The sequence below is a fragment of the Battus philenor genome, unplaced genomic scaffold (assembly GCF_028537555.1).
Source record: "Battus philenor isolate CCGP_79_NKW_IND1 unplaced genomic scaffold, ilBatPhil1.0.hap1 SCAF_68, whole genome shotgun sequence".
In the NCBI taxonomy this organism is placed as follows: domain Eukaryota; kingdom Metazoa; phylum Arthropoda; class Insecta; order Lepidoptera; family Papilionidae; genus Battus; species Battus philenor.
Window position 1 is genome coordinate 1 of NW_027181735.1, and position 21,911 is coordinate 21,911.

At 32.6% G+C, this 21,911-nt stretch overlaps 2 protein-coding genes across 2 annotated transcripts; one reads left to right on the plus strand and one right to left on the minus strand.

The window, feature by feature from the left end:
• Positions 1–161: 161 nt before the first annotated feature.
• LOC137930779 (proton-coupled amino acid transporter-like protein pathetic) lies at positions 162–8,259 on the minus strand (the record flags this gene model as incomplete). The annotated part of the gene is made up of 8 exons (XM_068774069.1): positions 8,141–8,259; positions 6,615–6,759; positions 5,211–5,341; positions 4,249–4,341; positions 3,775–3,905; positions 3,060–3,254; positions 2,165–2,270; positions 162–275 (listed from the first exon to the last, which is right to left on the minus strand). Coding segments are annotated over exons 1-8 (1,034 nt in total), but the record flags the coding sequence as incomplete, so codon positions are not given.
• Positions 8,260–17,136: 8,877 nt separating this feature from the next.
• On the plus strand, positions 17,137–21,284 carry LOC137930781 (uncharacterized). Its single transcript, XM_068774072.1, has 3 exons — positions 17,137–17,346; positions 19,833–20,066; positions 21,006–21,284. The coding sequence occupies exons 1-3, from the start codon at positions 17,290–17,292 to the stop codon at positions 21,258–21,260; spliced, it is 546 nt and encodes a 181-aa protein (XP_068630173.1). The 5' UTR covers positions 17,137–17,289; the 3' UTR covers positions 21,261–21,284.
• The last annotated feature ends 627 nt before the right edge of the window (positions 21,285–21,911 follow it).

Here is a 21,911-nt window from a genome sequence, read left to right on the forward strand (position 1 = left end):
ATGATCGTCTGATACTTCGCTTCATCACACCGCAAGTATACCTAAGGCAGTGGACGTCCTATGGTAGCATTGATATCAATGATGACGATATATTCTAACGCACTATTATATAAGTCGCAATAACGGCGAAAATGTAGGATAAAAAAGATTAAATCACTAACCGTTGATGTTTTCTACCAATGTAGTACCATATAGTCTTGAACGGCACCCATAGATGTACGGAAAATGTGACACCAAGTGTAGCGGCCAGTACGAACTGTATGGCTATAGACACGCTGAGAACAAAATAATGGCTAATATAATACACAGATCTGTATTGAAACTGTGTGTCGGCTAATACGATTATACAAAACGGATAAACGCTTTCAGTGTGGACGCGTAAGCGCATTTAGCGCTCAATGAAAATTGCAAACTACAAACATGTACGGTTGAATTAATTCGGCGAGGAATATGCATTTCCATCTGCCGTATGTTCTCCCTCCGGCCGCCGGTAACAAGTTCTTCTGCGTGTTTATTAAACTCCATGAGTGCAAATATACCATTCACCGGTACTAGTAACATTTCCGCTCTTTATTTATATATATCTATATCTATTTATTCCATTAACTTATTTATTATATATTTATGTCAGTTTTTTTCAATAATAACATATATATAAATCCGTGTTGATAATTTTAAATAAAGAATATTTTTAAAATGGTTATTTATTACTTCCTTTGTCCCTTGGTCACGCCATAACTTGAAAAAAAAACTAGATTATGGCATGACCATGCAATTTTCTATTCATAACTTCCCCAATAATTTGTGGCTCTGTTCGTTCTGAAATACGTGTTATTATAATTTATTTCTTCTATTACAATACTATATGCAAAATAATTCTGGCAGTATATTAAAAAGGAAAAAAAATATTAATAGGTAAACTTATAAGTTTATTGGTTCATGGTGACCTTCCACACGCAAGTCAAAGCCTCGAAGAGGCGCCAGAGTATTTAAGCGCGATTTTTATTAAGAAAAGAGGAAGACTCCAGCTCTACCCTAAGTTGTAGAAGGAAAAGCCAAATGCCGTAGAATCTTGTGTATGATAGCGTTCCCGTAGTTAGAACGACAAGCTTTGAAAGACCGTGAGGTTCTAGACGGTTAAAGTCCAGCGTTACGATCCGGTATTCCTCCACGAAGAGGAACATTTTAGACTTTTAAATCTAGATAAAGACTCGTGCCCACATATTTGTAATTTACTTGTAAAAGAAGATCGATAGAATACTAAAAAAGAATGATATACATTTGCATTCTTTGCTACTTTACAAAATAGCATATGTACCCCCTATTTTAGGTGAAGACACTGTTTGATATAACGTATAGATTTTTTATGATATCTATTTCTAGTGTTAAGACAGTTACATATATCTCAAGTTGTACACTCGGGTCAGGATGGTTATAAACGTATGAGGGTGAGGCAACCTCCGACCAACCTTACTTATCCCAGTCCTAACGCTATCTGAAGTGGCAGCAATGTTAGCCAGACAGAAAATGATCAAGACCAGGTTCAATCCTTTCGGACGTTCTTGAGTCGAAATACTAAATGCTTATAGAGTGCCGAAGCCGAGGCCGTTATGCTAGGTCATTTTATGAAGCGCTCGCCTAAGCAATGCAAGAGTTAGGTGGACTCCCAATTCTGAATTAATTCTTGTAAGGTAATAACTTGCGCCGTGGTTCCCCAGGGAATCCTCGAGCTAAGTTAAGTAAACGAGATTTAGACAAAGCGCCTTCCACGCTCTGGGCCATGAAGCAGCGAAGAGCGAAAGCTGTAAATACGTGGTAACCTATCCGGAGCTGTTAATACAGTAACGGGACAATTATGTCGAATCTCAATAATATATATAAATTACTGACTGATTTAACTTACCTAACTAACTTCTCTTCTTGCTAAAGAAACTTTTCACAAGCTCGAACAAATCTTTGCTATCCAGACTAGAATTTTAGAAAGGCGTAGGTAGGGTATGTCACTAAAAAGGTTGGGAAACGCTGTTCCAGGCAGTGCCCACTTAATATGGCTACGCTTTTTTTAAATTACTAAACTAAATTTTTACCAATCATTAATGATATTCAATAAACTCTGTGAAGGACGAACGTATGTTCTGCTTTATAGAGAAATTAATTTACTTACGTGTTCTTAGGCATGTGTATAGTTATAGGACTTCGACAATTATCGCCCCACGCCCAATATCCGAAAAATCCAATACAAGCCACTGCTAAAACCACTATAGCCATTCCTATAAATAGATAAAAGAATAAAATAAAACTTTACATTATATCTTTACCAGTTGAAACGAAGGATTGTAACTCATTAACGCTATTTATTGTATAGTATGTAAAATAAATAAATACTATTTTTCGTAGCATATTTCGTAGCAAACTATCAAATGTATAAAGATTCATTTGTCATTATTTTTACCGAAAGTTTCTGCGCAATTTTCTAACTTTAATACCCTTCTGCAAAATGTTAGGATGATTATTAAAAAAGATAAAATATATCGGGAAATTCACTCTCAAGCGAATTGCTTTATATTATGAATTTATAATATTTGTGAAAATTATCACAATAAAAAAACTCATCTCTGTTTATTGTGAGCACTTCTCAGATCGGAGTGCTTGAACCCTTGTAACGTTAACTTTGAGAATCCATTTCTTCAAGACTTCAATTTGATTTTAACTTTCAATTTGATTCTAGATTCTAAGAAATTAGTTAATGATCCAAAGTGGATAACAAAAAGATTGAATAAATGAGTTGTTAAATAAATTAATATTATAAAAAAGTCTAAAGTAAATGAAGTTGAAACTATGATCAATTACTTTGCATTTAATAGAAAAAAAAAAGAAAAGAGATTGTTATTAAATAAAAAGCGTGTTCCTAATGTACAAAATCCTATTTTATATACATGAAGTGGCTAGAGTTTGATTTAGCTGGACATAATCATGTAACCATTATATTGACAGGACATTACCTTTTATTATTAATATACTCGTACTTAATGTCAGAGATTAGTGAAAATTTTGCTCACCCCATTGGACGACGATGTGGAAGTACTGCGGCTGGGCCATGTAGTTTTCGATAGGTAACGCCACCCCAATACCGTCAAGACTGTAAATACAAACGCCGCAGAAACGAAAGAGCCCCTGCACGCTCTTCCAAGCCGGCCGTTCCTCATCTTTTGTTTGCAGAATACTGTAGTAAACCGTGAACAAAACGCAAACACCTGCCATATAATTATTATTGTTTAATTAATTATAAGAAGATATCGTAATAAATACGACAAAAATCGGAAAATATTAAAAGTCGTTTAGTTTTGTGATAAATAAATAAATTGTCATAATGGCACGAAATCATTCCTGAATATCATTGAGTGAATGTGTGAAGGGTTGTCAAGCGATCTTTATCACTTTTCGATGGGAGGAGGGAGTTGTGTGTGTGTTAGTGGTGATAACTTTGAAGTTGTAACTTTGAAAACTTGGTAACCAATGAAGTTCATCTTCATAGTTGCTGGTCATGACTGAGGGTCGTGTGGTATGCAAGCCGACATGAACTGAACTGACGACTAGGTGTGTGTGGAGATATATCCGCGACACAACAAATCGCGCAAACGAAGTATGAACTTTGATTAAATTATTTAATAAATAACATTTAACACAATTGTATTTTTATGAAATGGATTTTATGGTCGATGAAGTATTGCTTATTTTTGTGCAATGAATTTGTTGTATATTAAAGATTCGTACCGCAAAACACGTCCGCTACCATAGAATAAGGTGCCAAGTGTTTCAGGCTTCTTATCATACATATAAGGATCAGAGGTACGGATACGATAAGAATATATATTGATATAGGGAAACGTAAGGTGTTTAATGTACTGGAAACTGTTTCTGTGACCTGAAATGATATAGATATTAATTATTATTATACATTAAACCCAGTAATTAATAACCCAGCGGACTGGTAAGTAGAAGTGGTAATAGATAGGCTGGAGCGCCTAAGGTAGCGGTGAAGAGCCTTAAGGTTGTAGAGTGTAACGAACGGAGCGGCAACCGCAACAAAGGACGTCCACCCTCAAGGCGGATAGACGACTACAGTCAGAATCTTGTAGTTTACAGCACTAAATTAAGCTTATAGGTTATTGTCCGCTTGAGAAGAGTAGTACATAAATGATATTTAAGTTTATATTATGGTTTGTTTCTAGAATAAATTTAAAAAACTTTCGAACCTCTTTTAACGTCTGAGCAATCATGATTTCGAATATACAACATGTGCTACAAAATCCGAGAAAAAGGAACGAGTCGACGCTGTACCTGTAATAAAAAAATAATCTTTTATAACAAGTCTAGGAAGGTATTGTTCTACCTATACCAGCCGTCAAACAGTGTATATTTCGTTTAAAACAGAATCATGTTCAGTTAATTATTAGGCTAGTGAGATGTATGTTATATATTTGATAAATAATTATGAAATTTTGCAAGTGATACGGCAATATAAAACCTTCTGTAGAATCAAACTTATACGGACAGTTTATACCGAGTAATATTATTTACAATTAAATACTCTCCGTCGTTTCTGCGTTAGTACAAAATTAAAAAAAGGACTCGTAAGCTTTGTGCTCACAATATTTAACTAATTTACTAGACAAATCATTGATTTTTTCCGCAGACTAGTGGAACGAGTTTCTTGTTTCGGTCGATACTAATGCTATTGGTGCTAATGCAATAACTATTTTCAAAAGGCTATTAAAACTTCTAACGGATTAAAACGTTATTTTGCAGTTGTCCGTCCTAAGTAAGAAACCCGTGGAAATCATCGACTCTAAAACCTTAAGGAATCAACGGTCATAAGTTCTGCACACTATATGGCCTGCTTGACCTTTCCATCTAAAAGCCTCCGCCTACGCTGCGCTAGCCGTATGTTAGTTATACTTAAGAGAATGTAATAAAATTTTAGTAAGTTGTACAAAAAATATTGTAAAACTTTAAAGTATCGTAATAAAATGTACTCAAGTTGCATTAAATGAAGCATATAATTAATAATGAGTAATAAAAAAAATTACTAAATGATACCTTCACGTCATAGGTTTTGATATATATTACTGTTTTTATTAGAAGTTTAAATTCCTAATTTTGAAATATAAATATGTAATATATTATAGTAATAGGTAAGATTCTTTCACCTGAAAGCTTTGCTAAAACGTCTGAAACATTTCAAGGGTCCCGTCGCTATAACTGCTTCAACAAGATCAGGATACGAGAGCCTCGGAACTCTCAGCCTTATGTACATCCTCTGCGCCGAGTCAATGAGCAACTGAAAATATTGACTTTGGTCAGTGGTTCTCAACCGTGAATCGGTTTTAGAAACGTAGAGTAAAAAACGTACACTTTGAAATTGCATAATTATTTATTTATGTTTTTATACATTTACGTAACAATTAAAAATTGCAAATACGGATTATTTCAACAAACACATTGTTCTTTAAGTTGTCCCCAGACATAAGCCTTCCGATGATGATGATAATTTCCACAAACGAGTTTGTTATTCTTTTCTTAATATTACTGTTTTAAGATTAATTAAAATCTTGTTGAGTTCTCCAATAGTGATACTGTTCATTTCAAAGCTATAAGGGTTTTTAACGAGCCCAGACGCGTTTTATTTTGTGTTTAGATAATAACAGTGCTGTCGTTCTGTCAAATATGTTATTTTAATATACTTTCTATGTATCTACATAAACGAGAGGCGAAAAAACCACTTTTAGACTAACAAATTTTATTATAATATATTTCATTTTTATTTTAATTTCTTTTATTTAAAATTCGTTAAACGTGGCGACAGATAAAAAGGTTGAGCATCACTGGTTTTTCACGTCTGGTCGTAAGGGGTCAATTTAATTTGTAAGTGATCTCGGAAAGTTTAAATAAGTGTACAACTTATATTGTTTAGTATATCTCGTCAATGATTATTAATTATTACATTTCAATATATAAGCATATGTAGGTTAATGTATTTATAAACTGGTGCTGAGAATGACCTTATAGAAAAGACCGTTCAGGGAAGACTGATGTATTATTAATCGGCTACAACAATTTTTTTCAATTGAAATTAACTTTATTAATGGACTAAACTGTTGTATAGGATTTTGTATTTCAAAACCGTACACGTGATATTTGTCATTTATATACTTTACACTTATTTTTGGTCTTAATGGATCTCGATTATATAATAAGAAATATTTGATAGTATAATAAATATGTTTGTATCATCATCAATTCATCCAAAAGACATCCATGCTAGACTTAGGCTTGTCTAATTGAATTCCAATAATACAGCTGAAAGTGTACGTACTACTACTCTTTACTCGTATGTACTATTACATCCTCCGCTTGTCGGTCCGTGGTACTCTAGAACCTTTAGGCTCCGGCGGATATTTGTTCTGTGCATTACATGGCTTGCCCACTGCCCACTTCAACTCGCACATCTGCTAAGCTATATTGTATACATTCTAAGTTTCAATTCCGTAAGTCACACATTTACCACATTATACCTGGAAAAGCCTTTATTATAAATTTTCAAAAATACTTACTAACATGTTATAGGGAACAAATAATCCTAGTAAAATATTAGCTACGAGCGATGTCCAAAGTCCACCGTAACTGTAGCCCTCGTGGATACCCAGTATGCCAGCACCGAGGCATGCTTTGATTAAGTGAGCCGTCGACTCTATTATACTGAAAACGGTAGAGCACAAATTAAAATAAAATATCACATTCGTTCTTTTAATTCCAATTCATATGCTTTATTTTACACACAATTTTTATCAACCATATTAATACTATAAGATGCTATATGGATTCAAAATTTGAATGTTTTTTCTAAATAATTGACAACTGAGAATCATTATCCAGGTAGACGTCCACTGCTAAACAAAGGCCTTCCCTACAGATTTCCAACAGGACTGAAAGTGGAAGTAGCCTGCATCTAGTGCAGGGGTGTCAAACTTGCGGCTGAACATTTTTGCGGTCTAGTTATTATGTCGGAAGCAAAATAATAATAAACAAAATGTAAATTAGAAACCAGCAAAATTTTATCCCATAGAAAAATTATTATAAATGGCAAGTATCAGGACGTAAACAATAATTAAACTTTCGAAGTACAGGTTAAAATAAAAATATGTGTTTCTATGAACATTTTTGTGATATTAAATATTAAAGTCTGCTCATGTTTAGGCATGCCTCATTATCTAAGCTACTCATTTATTTTAAGAAAATATACAGAAACAGAAATATATGAAAAAGAAAATATTAATTATACTACTATTTAAACGTTCTTACAGATAGAAAAGTTTGCTTTTAACTTTGTCACCCCTGACCAGATCGTTATTCAACGACCTTAACAATGTCGTCTGTCTGCAGTGTAGGCGGACGTTCTAAATTAGAATAGTTTGTATAAATTAATGCTTATTTTTATAACCTTCTTTACAATCTGTTTACCTAACAGCCAACATTACTACAGATAATAATGAAGAAATCGATATCTTTCAACAACAATTCGTAATCTGTCATGGTTTTTGATTAACCAGCTAAATATAAAAACAGTTACCGACCTACACTCTCCGCAATATTGTCATGTACCTTCATTTTGTCGCATAATATTTTAGTTTATATTCTTAAAAATAACCTTTAAAGGTATGATGTACAGGCCAATTTATGTTGTTTATAATACATTAAGGATGACATTTGAATCTTTTTACATTTAGTTAATTACATAAACCTAGTATTAACCACTTTGGTGAAGATAAAATTAGAAATTGGATACTGCAACTGCAAGGCATAGGCTTTATCAAAGATATGGGGAATATACTATAATCGCCACGCTAGGCAGGCAGGTTGGCGATTGCAGTGTGGTATTATGGTATGCGGAAGACGCTGCTGCCCATACTCTGGAAATTCTTGAACTGTGGCAATCATGTATAAGTACTGCATAAAAATTAATTATATAAGATTGTTTTTTCAGTTTTCTATCGATGTATGATGACCACTCGATAAAAAATTAGTTATTATTTATCCTCAATGCATGATGATTAAATGGTTACAAAAAACTTTTGCTTACGTCGTCCCATGGAGATTTTGACGTTCCGCTATATAATCATAATCACTTCTCTCCACACCAGGATATATCTCGTGCAATTCGAAATCATTCGAGCGATCCAAATAGTTACGCAGTTCCATATTGTAGGTTTGAATTGTTATGCCAGGTATCTAAAATTCAATGGAGACAATTTTTCTAAAATGTAAAAAGATAATTAAGATGCGTAATTTTTCCCTAAGCATCCTTGTGTAAAGTAAATTGGTGTAGACATCCTGCTATTCTTAAGAAAATCTTATAGACAACTTTCCAAGCTGTCGTCAAGTAGATATATAGGATAGAATAGGAGTTGTCACATGCGGCTCCTTATTTTCAAATACCCAAATTACTTATTGAAGTATAAATTGGTAAATAATTGTTAGTTTTAATATTTTACTTCCAGAATAAACAATAGCATGTGTACCTAATACCATGTGTTTATTATCTTATTTGTTTTGAAATGGCATTTTGTACAATGATATATAAGTATTACTCAATTTACTTAAGTTTTTAAACTAGCTGCCCTGAAAAATCACGAGACGTTAAATCAAATGTTGTTGGTCAGCCTCAGTACAAAAGAAAAAAATATAGTTTTTCATAGTGATCTCTCATTAATTAATTTATTATTATTCGTGTGGGTCCACAAGTAGTATACATAATTTAAAATATACATAAAAAGTCGTTGTATAAATTATGTTTCTATTATATGTTTCTTTATAAGCGTTATGACTTTAGAAATTTTGCTGTATACAACATTGTAGAAAGAAATATAAGACCACATCTTTCAAAAAACAAAAAGCAAAAATGAAAAGAAAATGACATACGTAAGAAGAAACATCTGGCTTACGATTTTGCACACCAATTTCACATTAATTTAAACGCCAAAAAAACTCTTATTTTAAAAAGTTTCTTCTGGCGCGCAATCAATCTACTTCAAGGCTATATATATGCTTAAAGATACTCTAATAAAAATCTATTATCGATCCAGTGAATTACAAAGATGGTTTCTAAAGACACTTATAAGAGCCGCGAAAGATATCGCTGGAAGGCAATTGTTTAAATATCTTATTATACATTTGTCTGATAGTGGGGCCAACGCAGGATGTATATCCCATAGTGGAGTATTTGTTTTAATATGAATAACCACAATAACTTTTTAACTGTGTGTTTTTAACTGTTTTTTGTAGTAACAGTAGCCTGTACATCATACCTTTAAAGGTTATTTTTAAGAATATAAACTAAAATATTATGCGACAAAATGAAGGTACATGACAATATTGCGGAGAGTGTAGGTCGGTAACTGTTTTTATATTTAGCTGGTTAATCAAAAACCATGACAGATTACGAATTGTTGTTGAAAGATATCGATTTCTTCATTATTATCTGTAGTAATGTTGGCTGTTAGGTAAACAGATTGTAAAGAAGGTTATAAAAATAAGCATTAATTTATACAAACTATTCTAATTTAGAACGTCCGCCTACACTGCAGACAGACGACATTGTTAAGGTCGTTGAATAACGATCTGGTCAGGGGTGACAAAGTTAAAAGCAAACTTTTCTATCTGTAAGAACGTTTAAATAGTAGTATAATTAATATTTTCTTTTTCATATATTTCTGTTTCTGTATATTTTCTTAAAATAAATGAGTAGCTTAGATAATGAGGCATGCCTAAACATGAGCAGACTTTAATATTTAATATCACAAAAATGTTCATAGAAACACATATTTTTATTTTAACCTGTACTTCGAAAGTTTAATTATTGTTTACGTCCTGATACTTGCCATTTATAATAATTTTTCTATGGGATAAAATTTTGCTGGTTTCTAATTTACATTTTGTTTATTATTATTTTGCTTCCGACATAATAACTAGACCGCAAAAATGTTCAGCCGCAAGTTTGACACCCCTGCACTAGATGCAGGCTACTTCCACTTTCAGTCCTGTTGGAAATCTGTAGGGAAGGCCTTTGTTTAGCAGTGGACGTCTACCTGGATAATGATTCTCAGTTGTCAATTATTTAGAAAAAACATTCAAATTTTGAATCCATATAGCATCTTATAGTATTAATATGGTTGATAAAAATTGTGTGTAAAATAAAGCATATGAATTGGAATTAAAAGAACGAATGTGATATTTTATTTTAATTTGTGCTCTACCGTTTTCAGTATAATAGAGTCGACGGCTCACTTAATCAAAGCATGCCTCGGTGCTGGCATACTGGGTATCCACGAGGGCTACAGTTACGGTGGACTTTGGACATCGCTCGTAGCTAATATTTTACTAGGATTATTTGTTCCCTATAACATGTTAGTAAGTATTTTTGAAAATTTATAATAAAGGCTTTTCCAGGTATAATGTGGTAAATGTGTGACTTACGGAATTGAAACTTAGAATGTATACAATATAGCTTAGCAGATGTGCGAGTTGAAGTGGGCAGTGGGCAAGCCATGTAATGCACAGAACAAATATCCGCCGGAGCCTAAAGGTTCTAGAGTACCACGGACCGACAAGCGGAGGATGTAATAGTACATACGAGTAAAGAGTAGTAGTACGTACACTTTCAGCTGTATTATTGGAATTCAATTAGACAAGCCTAAGTCTAGCATGGATGTCTTTTGGATGAATTGATGATGATACAAACATATTTATTATACTATCAAATATTTCTTATTATATAATCGAGATCCATTAAGACCAAAAATAAGTGTAAAGTATATAAATGACAAATATCACGTGTACGGTTTTGAAATACAAAATCCTATACAACAGTTTAGTCCATTAATAAAGTTAATTTCAATTGAAAAAAATTGTTGTAGCCGATTAATAATACATCAGTCTTCCCTGAACGGTCTTTTCTATAAGGTCATTCTCAGCACCAGTTTATAAATACATTAACCTACATATGCTTATATATTGAAATGTAATAATTAATAATCATTGACGAGATATACTAAACAATATAAGTTGTACACTTATTTAAACTTTCCGAGATCACTTACAAATTAAATTGACCCCTTACGACCAGACGTGAAAAACCAGTGATGCTCAACCTTTTTATCTGTCGCCACGTTTAACGAATTTTAAATAAAAGAAATTAAAATAAAAATGAAATATATTATAATAAAATTTGTTAGTCTAAAAGTGGTTTTTTCGCCTCTCGTTTATTTTTGTCGTTATTTTGACATTATATCGCCTTTGTCGGTAAAGTTTTTATAAATTTACTTTAGTTGTTGAGTTTTTTTTTACTTTACAATTCACCTGAGCTTACAAAATACTTATAGCTATAACATCTTTACGTTATTTTACAATTACTAAATATATATGTGCAGTATAACCCAACTGAGTTTATATTGATCTCAGAATGCAAGTTTTTCCACCAGCACCACATCACGAAAGCATCCATACGATCTTGATTGGTCTTCTTCAAGATCCACGGTTCTCACCAGCAGCTGAATTTTGAGAAATCCAAGTAAATGATCAGTTTTATTTTGATTTTTCTTGTAATGTGGCGGACTTTCTATATTATGTTTTATGTTTGAAGATGCAAAGTATTCGACATTCCATCTTCATAGATAACATTTTTATCACAACAATTTCAAACATATAGGTTTAGATATATTCTTAAAGATAGGTCTTATAAGAAAGTCATCCTAAAAATAATGGAGAGGGCTATGCTCAAAGATTCGTCGCAAGATTGTGTCACAAATTAGCAAATCAGCAGAAGAACCAAGGTCACCGAAGTAGCTCGATGAATTAATCGTCTGTCGTGGCAGTGTACTTGGCACATCGATTGTGCAATCTATAGCCGTGGGACAGAAAGGATCTCGAGTGGCGATCACGAGCCGGTCGACGCGGTGTTGGTAGATACTACTACCTACGGGATAGTTAGGTAGCGAGAAGTCGCTGCACACGGGCAGCGCAAGACCGGCCATCTTGGCGTTCTTTGTGGGAGACCTGAGCCTTGTAGTGACCCTATATCTTATAAAATAAACAAGAAATATTTAGAAGTATTATTTGTAGCAGCGTAATTTAAGATAAGATTTATTATCTTATTTTCATTTTAAAGCAGAGGTAATTTACAGAAAATATGTACGTGGGATACATTTCTTTTACATATTTTACTTTGTAATTATTATTAAGAATATATCTAAACCTATATGTTTGAAATTGTTGTGATAAAAATGTTATCTATGAAGATGGAATGTCGAATACTTTGCATCTTCAAACATAAAACATAATATAGAAAGTCCGCCACATTACAAGAAAAATCAAAATAAAACTGATCATTTACTTGGATTTCTCAAAATTCAGCTGCTGGTGAGAACCGTGGATCTTGAAGAAGACCAATCAAGATCGTATGGATGCTTTCGTGATGTGGTGCTGGTGGAAAAACTTGCATTCTGAGATCAATATAAACTCAGTTGGGTTATACTGCACATATATATTTAGTAATTGTAAAATAACGTAAAGATGTTATAGCTATAAGTATTTTGTAAGCTCAGGTGAATTGTAAAGTAAAAAAAAACTCAACAACTAAAGTAAATTTATAAAAACTTTACCGACAAAGGCGATATAATGTCGTGTTTTTAAAAGACTTAAGTTTCGAAAATTTACAACAAACGTTGCGAGGAAGAAACAAACTAAAGTTTTTGTCGTCTGTTGTAGAGTTAAAACTTCCGACTAACGAATTGCAAGAGTTCAACCATTGTAGTGACAATCAATTAGTTCTCTAGATAAATTGTCTTACTGTGATTTCTTAAACAATTGTCGGTTGTTTTGTCGAAAGCTCAGCTCAATTTGCAATCTATTTGTATAGTAAGTAATAATTGATTAGTTTTTTCTTCAAGACAAATCTAGTTCCAATTTCTTTCTTGTCTGCCTAGATTTAAGATTTTTTGTGTCTTATTTTTAAAGTTTACCTGTAATAATTTTTCGTCTATTCTTTTTTTGGTAAATCTATAAAATATTTTTTTGTTCTAAAAATTATTGTGATACTATCTAGAATCTAGTAGTTAAACCTTTTTTGGTCCTTTCGTAGAATAACGAGTGTAATGTTGAATGTAGTGTTTTGTAACCGGCATATGATTTGGCACGTGAGTCAAAAGAAAATGTAACGTTTGACCTGTTTCTAAGTCTCAGTTCTCTACCGCTGTGCCTCCACTAGTTTCGATGTCGGGTAATAGAACTGATTAGTGGAAATTGCAAAGGAAAGGTTAGTTAAGGTGTAAGTTTAGTGTATATGCCCTTAATATATTATATCATAAAATAGCTTTGTTTGTTGTAACTTTGGTTGACTGTTGAGGTTGCAAGAAATTCGGTTTAAATTGTAAGTTATATATTTTTATTTATCACCAAGTCGGAGGTAAAGTCTTGGTGCATTTTTGCTTCTTGCACTTCTTTTTCTTTGCCGGCTCGCAAACTACAAAAATGTCGATCTTCACTTTGCACTTCTTGACGCAAGATTTCTTTTTCTTCTCAGGACATTTCTTTTTACACTTCTCGAGTCTTTCGCACCGTGCTCGGAGTATTGGGTGGAGGAAGCTTTTTGTTTTCTGTATTGTTCTCGCCATGTTTTCGTCTACGTTTCCGTTATTTTCCGTTGTCTGAAATTATAAACGGTTAGTAATTGTTAACTTATATCGTTATTGAAATGTCCATGACATTGAAGTAAAGAGATTATGATTTCATGTATTATTTGATGATTTTAATCCTGGTGTGATTGTTATACAGAATCTGGTATTGTAAAAACTTTTCTAAGTCAATTCAGAAAAGATTAATGTATACTTGACATCAGTTTAGCACTATATATAAAAAAGATAAGATTATTATACCTTTCTCTAGGCTTTATAAAATTAATAACTATTTTTGTGGGCAACCATGTACGGTATTAGAATACACTCTTGTGTGATTTTTCTGAATTATCACGTAACATTTTACAAGAGTTTGTTAAGCAAAAATATTTTAAAAAATCTTATTACAGTGTGAAGGGTTTTGCGTAAGCGTGAACCTTAGCTTAACGAACAGCTTTACTAAGTAAGGAGGAGCAAGGATACTACTTATTACTAAGTAGAGCTCTACTAAGAAGTCTACTCTGGTAAGGATATTATATAAGTGTCAAAAAACAAACTTAAAATAAAATCGTTTGAGTTTGTTGTAGACTTTTTTTATCAGATTGCACTAGGGATCTTTCAAGCTTTAAATTTATGTTGTTGTATTTTCTAACAAATTGAACACTACTAGCATTCTTCTTATGATGTACACTAGACATGTATTACACGGAAGTGTATTGACAATACCTTACACAGTTACCCGCAACACAGTTTTTAATTTTATGGAGCCCATACCTTCGTTGCAAAATGAAGAAGAAACGTAGAGGTCAAATATGTGTGATGAAGGTAATTAGGGTATGACTTATATAATACTTGTTCTCTAATGTTTATAGAAAATCATAACTAGCGAATCTAGTTTATATTAATGGAATAAATAAATATTGGATAGAAAATCAATATTGGTATAATATAGACTAAGGTTAATGAAGTTACCCGTAATATATGATATAGAAAGTACGCCTCATCGTCTTTCGTGTCTGAATCCGCTCGATCATCTTCCTCAGAACTTTCTACGCTGTGGTCTTCCGCGGAATCCTCGGTTTTCAAATTCGATCTATGAACTCCTCCAGGCGGCAAGAGTATAAGTAGAAGCTTTTTAGAATTTCCATTTAGATGTCTTAGGATGCTTGATGATGGATCGATGTTATCACCAGTGATGTTGACAATCTGAAATAAAAATTACTAGTATAACTGATGAAATTATATTTTGTCGATTGTTTTATGTTTCTGTTTGTTTAAAATTCGAATAAAATTATAACGAATGACCGTTACGTAAATTAATGAATTTAAGTATTAAATATAATGGTAGTAAGCGTCATAAATTATGTAGAACAATTGGCCGTTGAAAGTTAAGGCTTTGGAGTAGACACTACGAACCGACAAGCAAACCTTAAAATGTCTACGCACAAGGTAGACCGATGACCTTGTTTAAGTCCTTGGAATTCGCTGGACGCAGGCCGTTCCTTACTGGCCCTTTTGGAAATCTATGGAGGAGGTCTAGTTTAGTGGTAGCTGTACTACGGCTGAAATGATGATGATAGTTCGACTTTGATGCAAATATAACATTTTAACAACAAATACTTCTCATCGAAGTTCAATTTTATCTTTAATGCAATCATAGAAAGATCTTAGAATCAAAGTTTTTATGTTACATGAAATTCAGATTAAGTAAATCTTAGCCAGAGCTAAATTTAATGCCAAAGTTTTGTAAAGTTTTAATAATACTGTATGTTTTGTGACTTAGTTTGTATGTTTAGTTTTTTTTAATCAGTAAATGAATTTCATTTAGTGGTATATTAAAGAAACCTATTGTGTGTGTGGGAAAGGTCTAAAAAAATTTAATTTGTTTTAACGAAACGAAGCCGTATAGATAAAAAAATATTGGAATAAATTCTATAGAAATTTACGATTAGGTACAAAAGTTAATCAAATCGTGACTTTCATATTGAAATGAGTTCAATCTCATTTGGCAGGCTTACGCCGATGAGTTTCCGAAATCTCCCAACTTTCTCCGAAGATTGTAACAATGTAGCTGAAAATAATCTACGTGGAAAAGTTGCGAACTGCGATATCAGTTATGATAAAAAAGGTGTCGGGCACAATCTGGAACATTTGTGAAGAGATAAAAGCAGAGAGAAAGTAACATCTGCGACCCAAACTCGAACGCGTTACATTTTGTTGGAGGTAGTTTGGAATGATAGTTGTTCGCAACTTGCCGGTTCTGCTGTTTGGTGACATTCGGAAAGATTTTAAATTTCGAAAAGAATTTTTATTCTTTTAATCGAAAATGTTAATAAAGAAAAACTTAGGGTAAAAAATTATGGTAGATTTCAGAGCGTTATCTAAAATATCTCGATTAAAAAACTCCTAAGCTTATCTTAGTAAATTTGATAAAAATCAGTTATAAAAATTTAAAAAAAAAAACTTGGTGCTGGTGATTCAACTTAAATGCAAAAACCTATAAATAGTTAGAATGCTATTATCATTATCACTTCAGATGTCTTCTGCTGGTTGTAGGTATCACCCATAGATTTCTATGACTGTTTGGAAGCGGATGCGGCCGCAAGCGTTTTTCGATGACTGGAATAAGTCTATCTAGAAGTTGGACGTTCTACACTGCGCTTGGCGATACGTGATCCTTACAACTTTTTTGCCTCCCACTGCCCCTTCAATTTTTAATTCCTCTAAGCTATATCCGTTACTTTTGTCTGCATACCCACCTCTTCATTCTTGATTCGATATCATAGAGCAGCGACTGTGAGTTTAACCAAAGAGAGATCTCAAGTAAGAATATTATAGGTAAGAAAAATTGTAAGATATTTATTTACATTACACATTTGCATTGAAGATTACCAGCTGTACATAATTATGCGTATAGTTTACCTACATTTATTTTAAACAAACGACCTATTACAAGTTTTAATAAATGGTATTTTGTTTGATAAAAAAATTATAAACATCGCCAAAACAAGCGTTAAACATCTAACCGAATGAACTGTGTGAACCCACCGATAAAATTCTAAAGATTCTTACGTCATAATTTTAAAATTGTAATCATATTAAAATGAATACATTTCAACTATGGTCGTAAAACATCCTTGCATTTTTATTTTAAGTGAAAAATAATTTCTCGAATTCTAGTTTGCGTAGGACGAGTTACATCGGTCTTTCCCTCCATCGTCGCTTTCCATAAGAACCTTCAAGAAATTATAAAGAAACTTTAAAAAAAGAGGAATGATATAAAATTCTTAATTTATGGTATAACTAACGGAAGAGTGATTAATTTTCATGTTACATACATTCATTCGAAACGCATATTCCAGTTACATAATAAAAATACATAATCATAATTAAAAACACATCGATACAGGTGAAACGGCCGCGTTGTAATTTCTTTATTAAAGGCGCGATAAAAAAATATTAATGCGTTTTTACTTAACGCTGATTCATACGACCCATTAAACAAATTAAATCAGTTCGTGCATTAAAAAGGAAAAGGAAAACAAAGGATTTTGCGTCGGTCATGCGACGCCATGGATTGCGGAAATTTCCCATATTCATTTCATTATGCATCGTTTGTGTGAGTTTTTATGTGTTACTTTAGAAAGTCTTGTTGACCTACTAGCCCGTTTTGACTACTCGTTTCTATTTTTATAACATATTTAAATTATACATTGCGCCACTACGGTGCCTTTTTCTATGAATAAAACAACCAAAATCGCAAACTTAAATTTTCTATTTAAAAGAGCTAAACCTCATTTTAGATTAAAGATTTGGGGTCACCTACCATGTGTCCCTAACTATAAGGGGAACCGGAAAGTAATGTCGATTTCTTAAATTAAAATCACACGACTAAATTTTTAACAAGTTTTTATCTCTAATCAACAATATATTCACCTTCGTTATCAACAACCTTTTGCCATATAGTATACAAATTTTCAACACCAGAGCGGTAAAAATCAATCGATTTTTCTGTAAAATATGTCGACAGAAATGACGTTACTTTCCGGTCCCCCTAATATATGTCACCCGGTATTCTATTTAAAAACTTATCTAAGGCCTTTCGATACTATACCTTACCTATGTATTTATACTACAACAATTTTGCTTATACTTTGTTAATGTATGTGTACCCAATACATCAAGTTAATATAAGCAAAGTAATTATATTGTATGAGCGATCAATAACCTTAATAGTCTCAACGAGTAACATGACATTGATCCTTATTTAACCACAGTTCATTCGGTTAGATGTTTAACGCTTGTTTTGGCGATGTTTATAATTTTTTTATCAAACAAAATACCATTTATTAAAACTTGTAATAGGTCGTTTGTTTAAAATAAATGTAGGTAAACTATACGCATAATTATGTACAGCTGGTAATCTTCAATGCAAATGTGTAATGTAAATAAATATCTTACAATTTTTCTTACCTATAATATTCTTACTTGAGATCTCTCTTTGGTTAAACTCACAGTCGCTGCTCTATGATATCGAATCAAGAATGAAGAGGTGGGTATGCAGACAAAAGTAACGGATATAGCTTAGAGGAATTAAAAATTGAAGGGGCAGTGGGAGGCAAAAAAGTTGTAAGGATCACGTATCGCCAAGCGCAGTGTAGAACGTCCAACTTCTAGATAGACTTATTCCAGTCATCGAAAAACGCTTGCGGCCGCATCCGCTTCCAAACAGTCATAGAAATCTATGGGTGATACCTACAACCAGCAGAAGACATCTGAAGTGATAATGATAATAGCATTCTAACTATTTATAGGTTTTTGCATTTAAGTTGAATCACCAGCACCAAGTTTTTTTTTTTAAATTTTTATAACTGATTTTTATCAAATTTACTAAGATAAGCTTAGGAGTTTTTTAATCGAGATATTTTAGATAACGCTCTGAAATCTACCATAATTTTTTACCCTAAGTTTTTCTTTATTAACATTTTCGATTAAAAGAATAAAAATTCTTTTCGAAATTTAAAATCTTTCCGAATGTCACCAAACAGCAGAACCGGCAAGTTGCGAACAACTATCATTCCAAACTACCTCCAACAAAATGTAACGCGTTCGAGTTTGGGTCGCAGATGTTACTTTCTCTCTGCTTTTATCTCTTCACAAATGTTCCAGATTGTGCCCGACACCTTTTTTATCATAACTGATATCGCAGTTCGCAACTTTTCCACGTAGATTATTTTCAGCTACATTGTTACAATCTTCGGAGAAAGTTGGGAGATTTCGGAAACTCATCGGCGTAAGCCTGCCAAATGAGATTGAACTCATTTCAATATGAAAGTCACGATTTGATTAACTTTTGTACCTAATCGTAAATTTCTATAGAATTTATTCCAATATTTTTTTATCTATACGGCTTCGTTTCGTTAAAACAAATTAAATTTTTTTAGACCTTTCCCACACACACAATAGGTTTCTTTAATATACCACTAAATGAAATTCATTTACTGATTAAAAAAAACTAAACATACAAACTAAGTCACAAAACATACAGTATTATTAAAACTTTACAAAACTTTGGCATTAAATTTAGCTCTGGCTAAGATTTACTTAATCTGAATTTCATGTAACATAAAAACTTTGATTCTAAGATCTTTCTATGATTGCATTAAAGATAAAATTGAACTTCGATGAGAAGTATTTGTTGTTAAAATGTTATATTTGCATCAAAGTCGAACTATCATCATCATTTCAGCCGTAGTACAGCTACCACTAAACTAGACCTCCTCCATAGATTTCCAAAAGGGCCAGTAAGGAACGGCCTGCGTCCAGCGAATTCCAAGGACTTAAACAAGGTCATCGGTCTACCTTGTGCGTAGACATTTTAAGGTTTGCTTGTCGGTTCGTAGTGTCTACTCCAAAGCCTTAACTTTCAACGGCCAATTGTTCTACATAATTTATGACGCTTACTACCATTATATTTAATACTTAAATTCATTAATTTACGTAACGGTCATTCGTTATAATTTTATTCGAATTTTAAACAAACAGAAACATAAAACAATCGACAAAATATAATTTCATCAGTTATACTAGTAATTTTTATTTCAGATTGTCAACATCACTGGTGATAACATCGATCCATCATCAAGCATCCTAAGACATCTAAATGGAAATTCTAAAAAGCTTCTACTTATACTCTTGCCGCCTGGAGGAGTTCATAGATCGAATTTGAAAACCGAGGATTCCGCGGAAGACCACAGCGTAGAAAGTTCTGAGGAAGATGATCGAGCGGATTCAGACACGAAAGACGATGAGGCGTACTTTCTATATCATATATTACGGGTAACTTCATTAACCTTAGTCTATATTATACCAATATTGATTTTCTATCCAATATTTATTTATTCCATTAATATAAACTAGATTCGCTAGTTATGATTTTCTATAAACATTAGAGAACAAGTATTATATAAGTCATACCCTAATTACCTTCATCACACATATTTGACCTCTACGTTTCTTCTTCATTTTGCAACGAAGGTATGGGCTCCATAAAATTAAAAACTGTGTTGCGGGTAACTGTGTAAGGTATTGTCAATACACTTCCGTGTAATACATGTCTAGTGTACATCATAAGAAGAATGCTAGTAGTGTTCAATTTGTTAGAAAATACAACAACATAAATTTAAAGCTTGAAAGATCCCTAGTGCAATCTGATAAAAAAAGTCTACAACAAACTCAAACGATTTTATTTTAAGTTTGTTTTTTGACACTTATATAATATCCTTACCAGAGTAGACTTCTTAGTAGAGCTCTACTTAGTAATAAGTAGTATCCTTGCTCCTCCTTACTTAGTAAAGCTGTTCGTTAAGCTAAGGTTCACGCTTACGCAAAACCCTTCACACTGTAATAAGATTTTTTAAAATATTTTTGCTTAACAAACTCTTGTAAAATGTTACGTGATAATTCAGAAAAATCACACAAGAGTGTATTCTAATACCGTACATGGTTGCCCACAAAAATAGTTATTAATTTTATAAAGCCTAGAGAAAGGTATAATAATCTTATCTTTTTTATATATAGTGCTAAACTGATGTCAAGTATACATTAATCTTTTCTGAATTGACTTAGAAAAGTTTTTACAATACCAGATTCTGTATAACAATCACACCAGGATTAAAATCATCAAATAATACATGAAATCATAATCTCTTTACTTCAATGTCATGGACATTTCAATAACGATATAAGTTAACAATTACTAACCGTTTATAATTTCAGACAACGGAAAATAACGGAAACGTAGACGAAAACATGGCGAGAACAATACAGAAAACAAAAAGCTTCCTCCACCCAATACTCCGAGCACGGTGCGAAAGACTCGAGAAGTGTAAAAAGAAATGTCCTGAGAAGAAAAAGAAATCTTGCGTCAAGAAGTGCAAAGTGAAGATCGACATTTTTGTAGTTTGCGAGCCGGCAAAGAAAAAGAAGTGCAAGAAGCAAAAATGCACCAAGACTTTACCTCCGACTTGGTGATAAATAAAAATATATAACTTACAATTTAAACCGAATTTCTTGCAACCTCAACAGTCAACCAAAGTTACAACAAACAAAGCTATTTTATGATATAATATATTAAGGGCATATACACTAAACTTACACCTTAACTAACCTTTCCTTTGCAATTTCCACTAATCAGTTCTATTACCCGACATCGAAACTAGTGGAGGCACAGCGGTAGAGAACTGAGACTTAGAAACAGGTCAAACGTTACATTTTCTTTTGACTCACGTGCCAAATCATATGCCGGTTACAAAACACTACATTCAACATTACACTCGTTATTCTACGAAAGGACCAAAAAAGGTTTAACTACTAGATTCTAGATAGTATCACAATAATTTTTAGAACAAAAAAATATTTTATAGATTTACCAAAAAAAGAATAGACGAAAAATTATTACAGGTAAACTTTAAAAATAAGACACAAAAAATCTTAAATCTAGGCAGACAAGAAAGAAATTGGAACTAGATTTGTCTTGAAGAAAAAACTAATCAATTATTACTTACTATACAAATAGATTGCAAATTGAGCTGAGCTTTCGACAAAACAACCGACAATTGTTTAAGAAATCACAGTAAGACAATTTATCTAGAGAACTAATTGATTGTCACTACAATGGTTGAA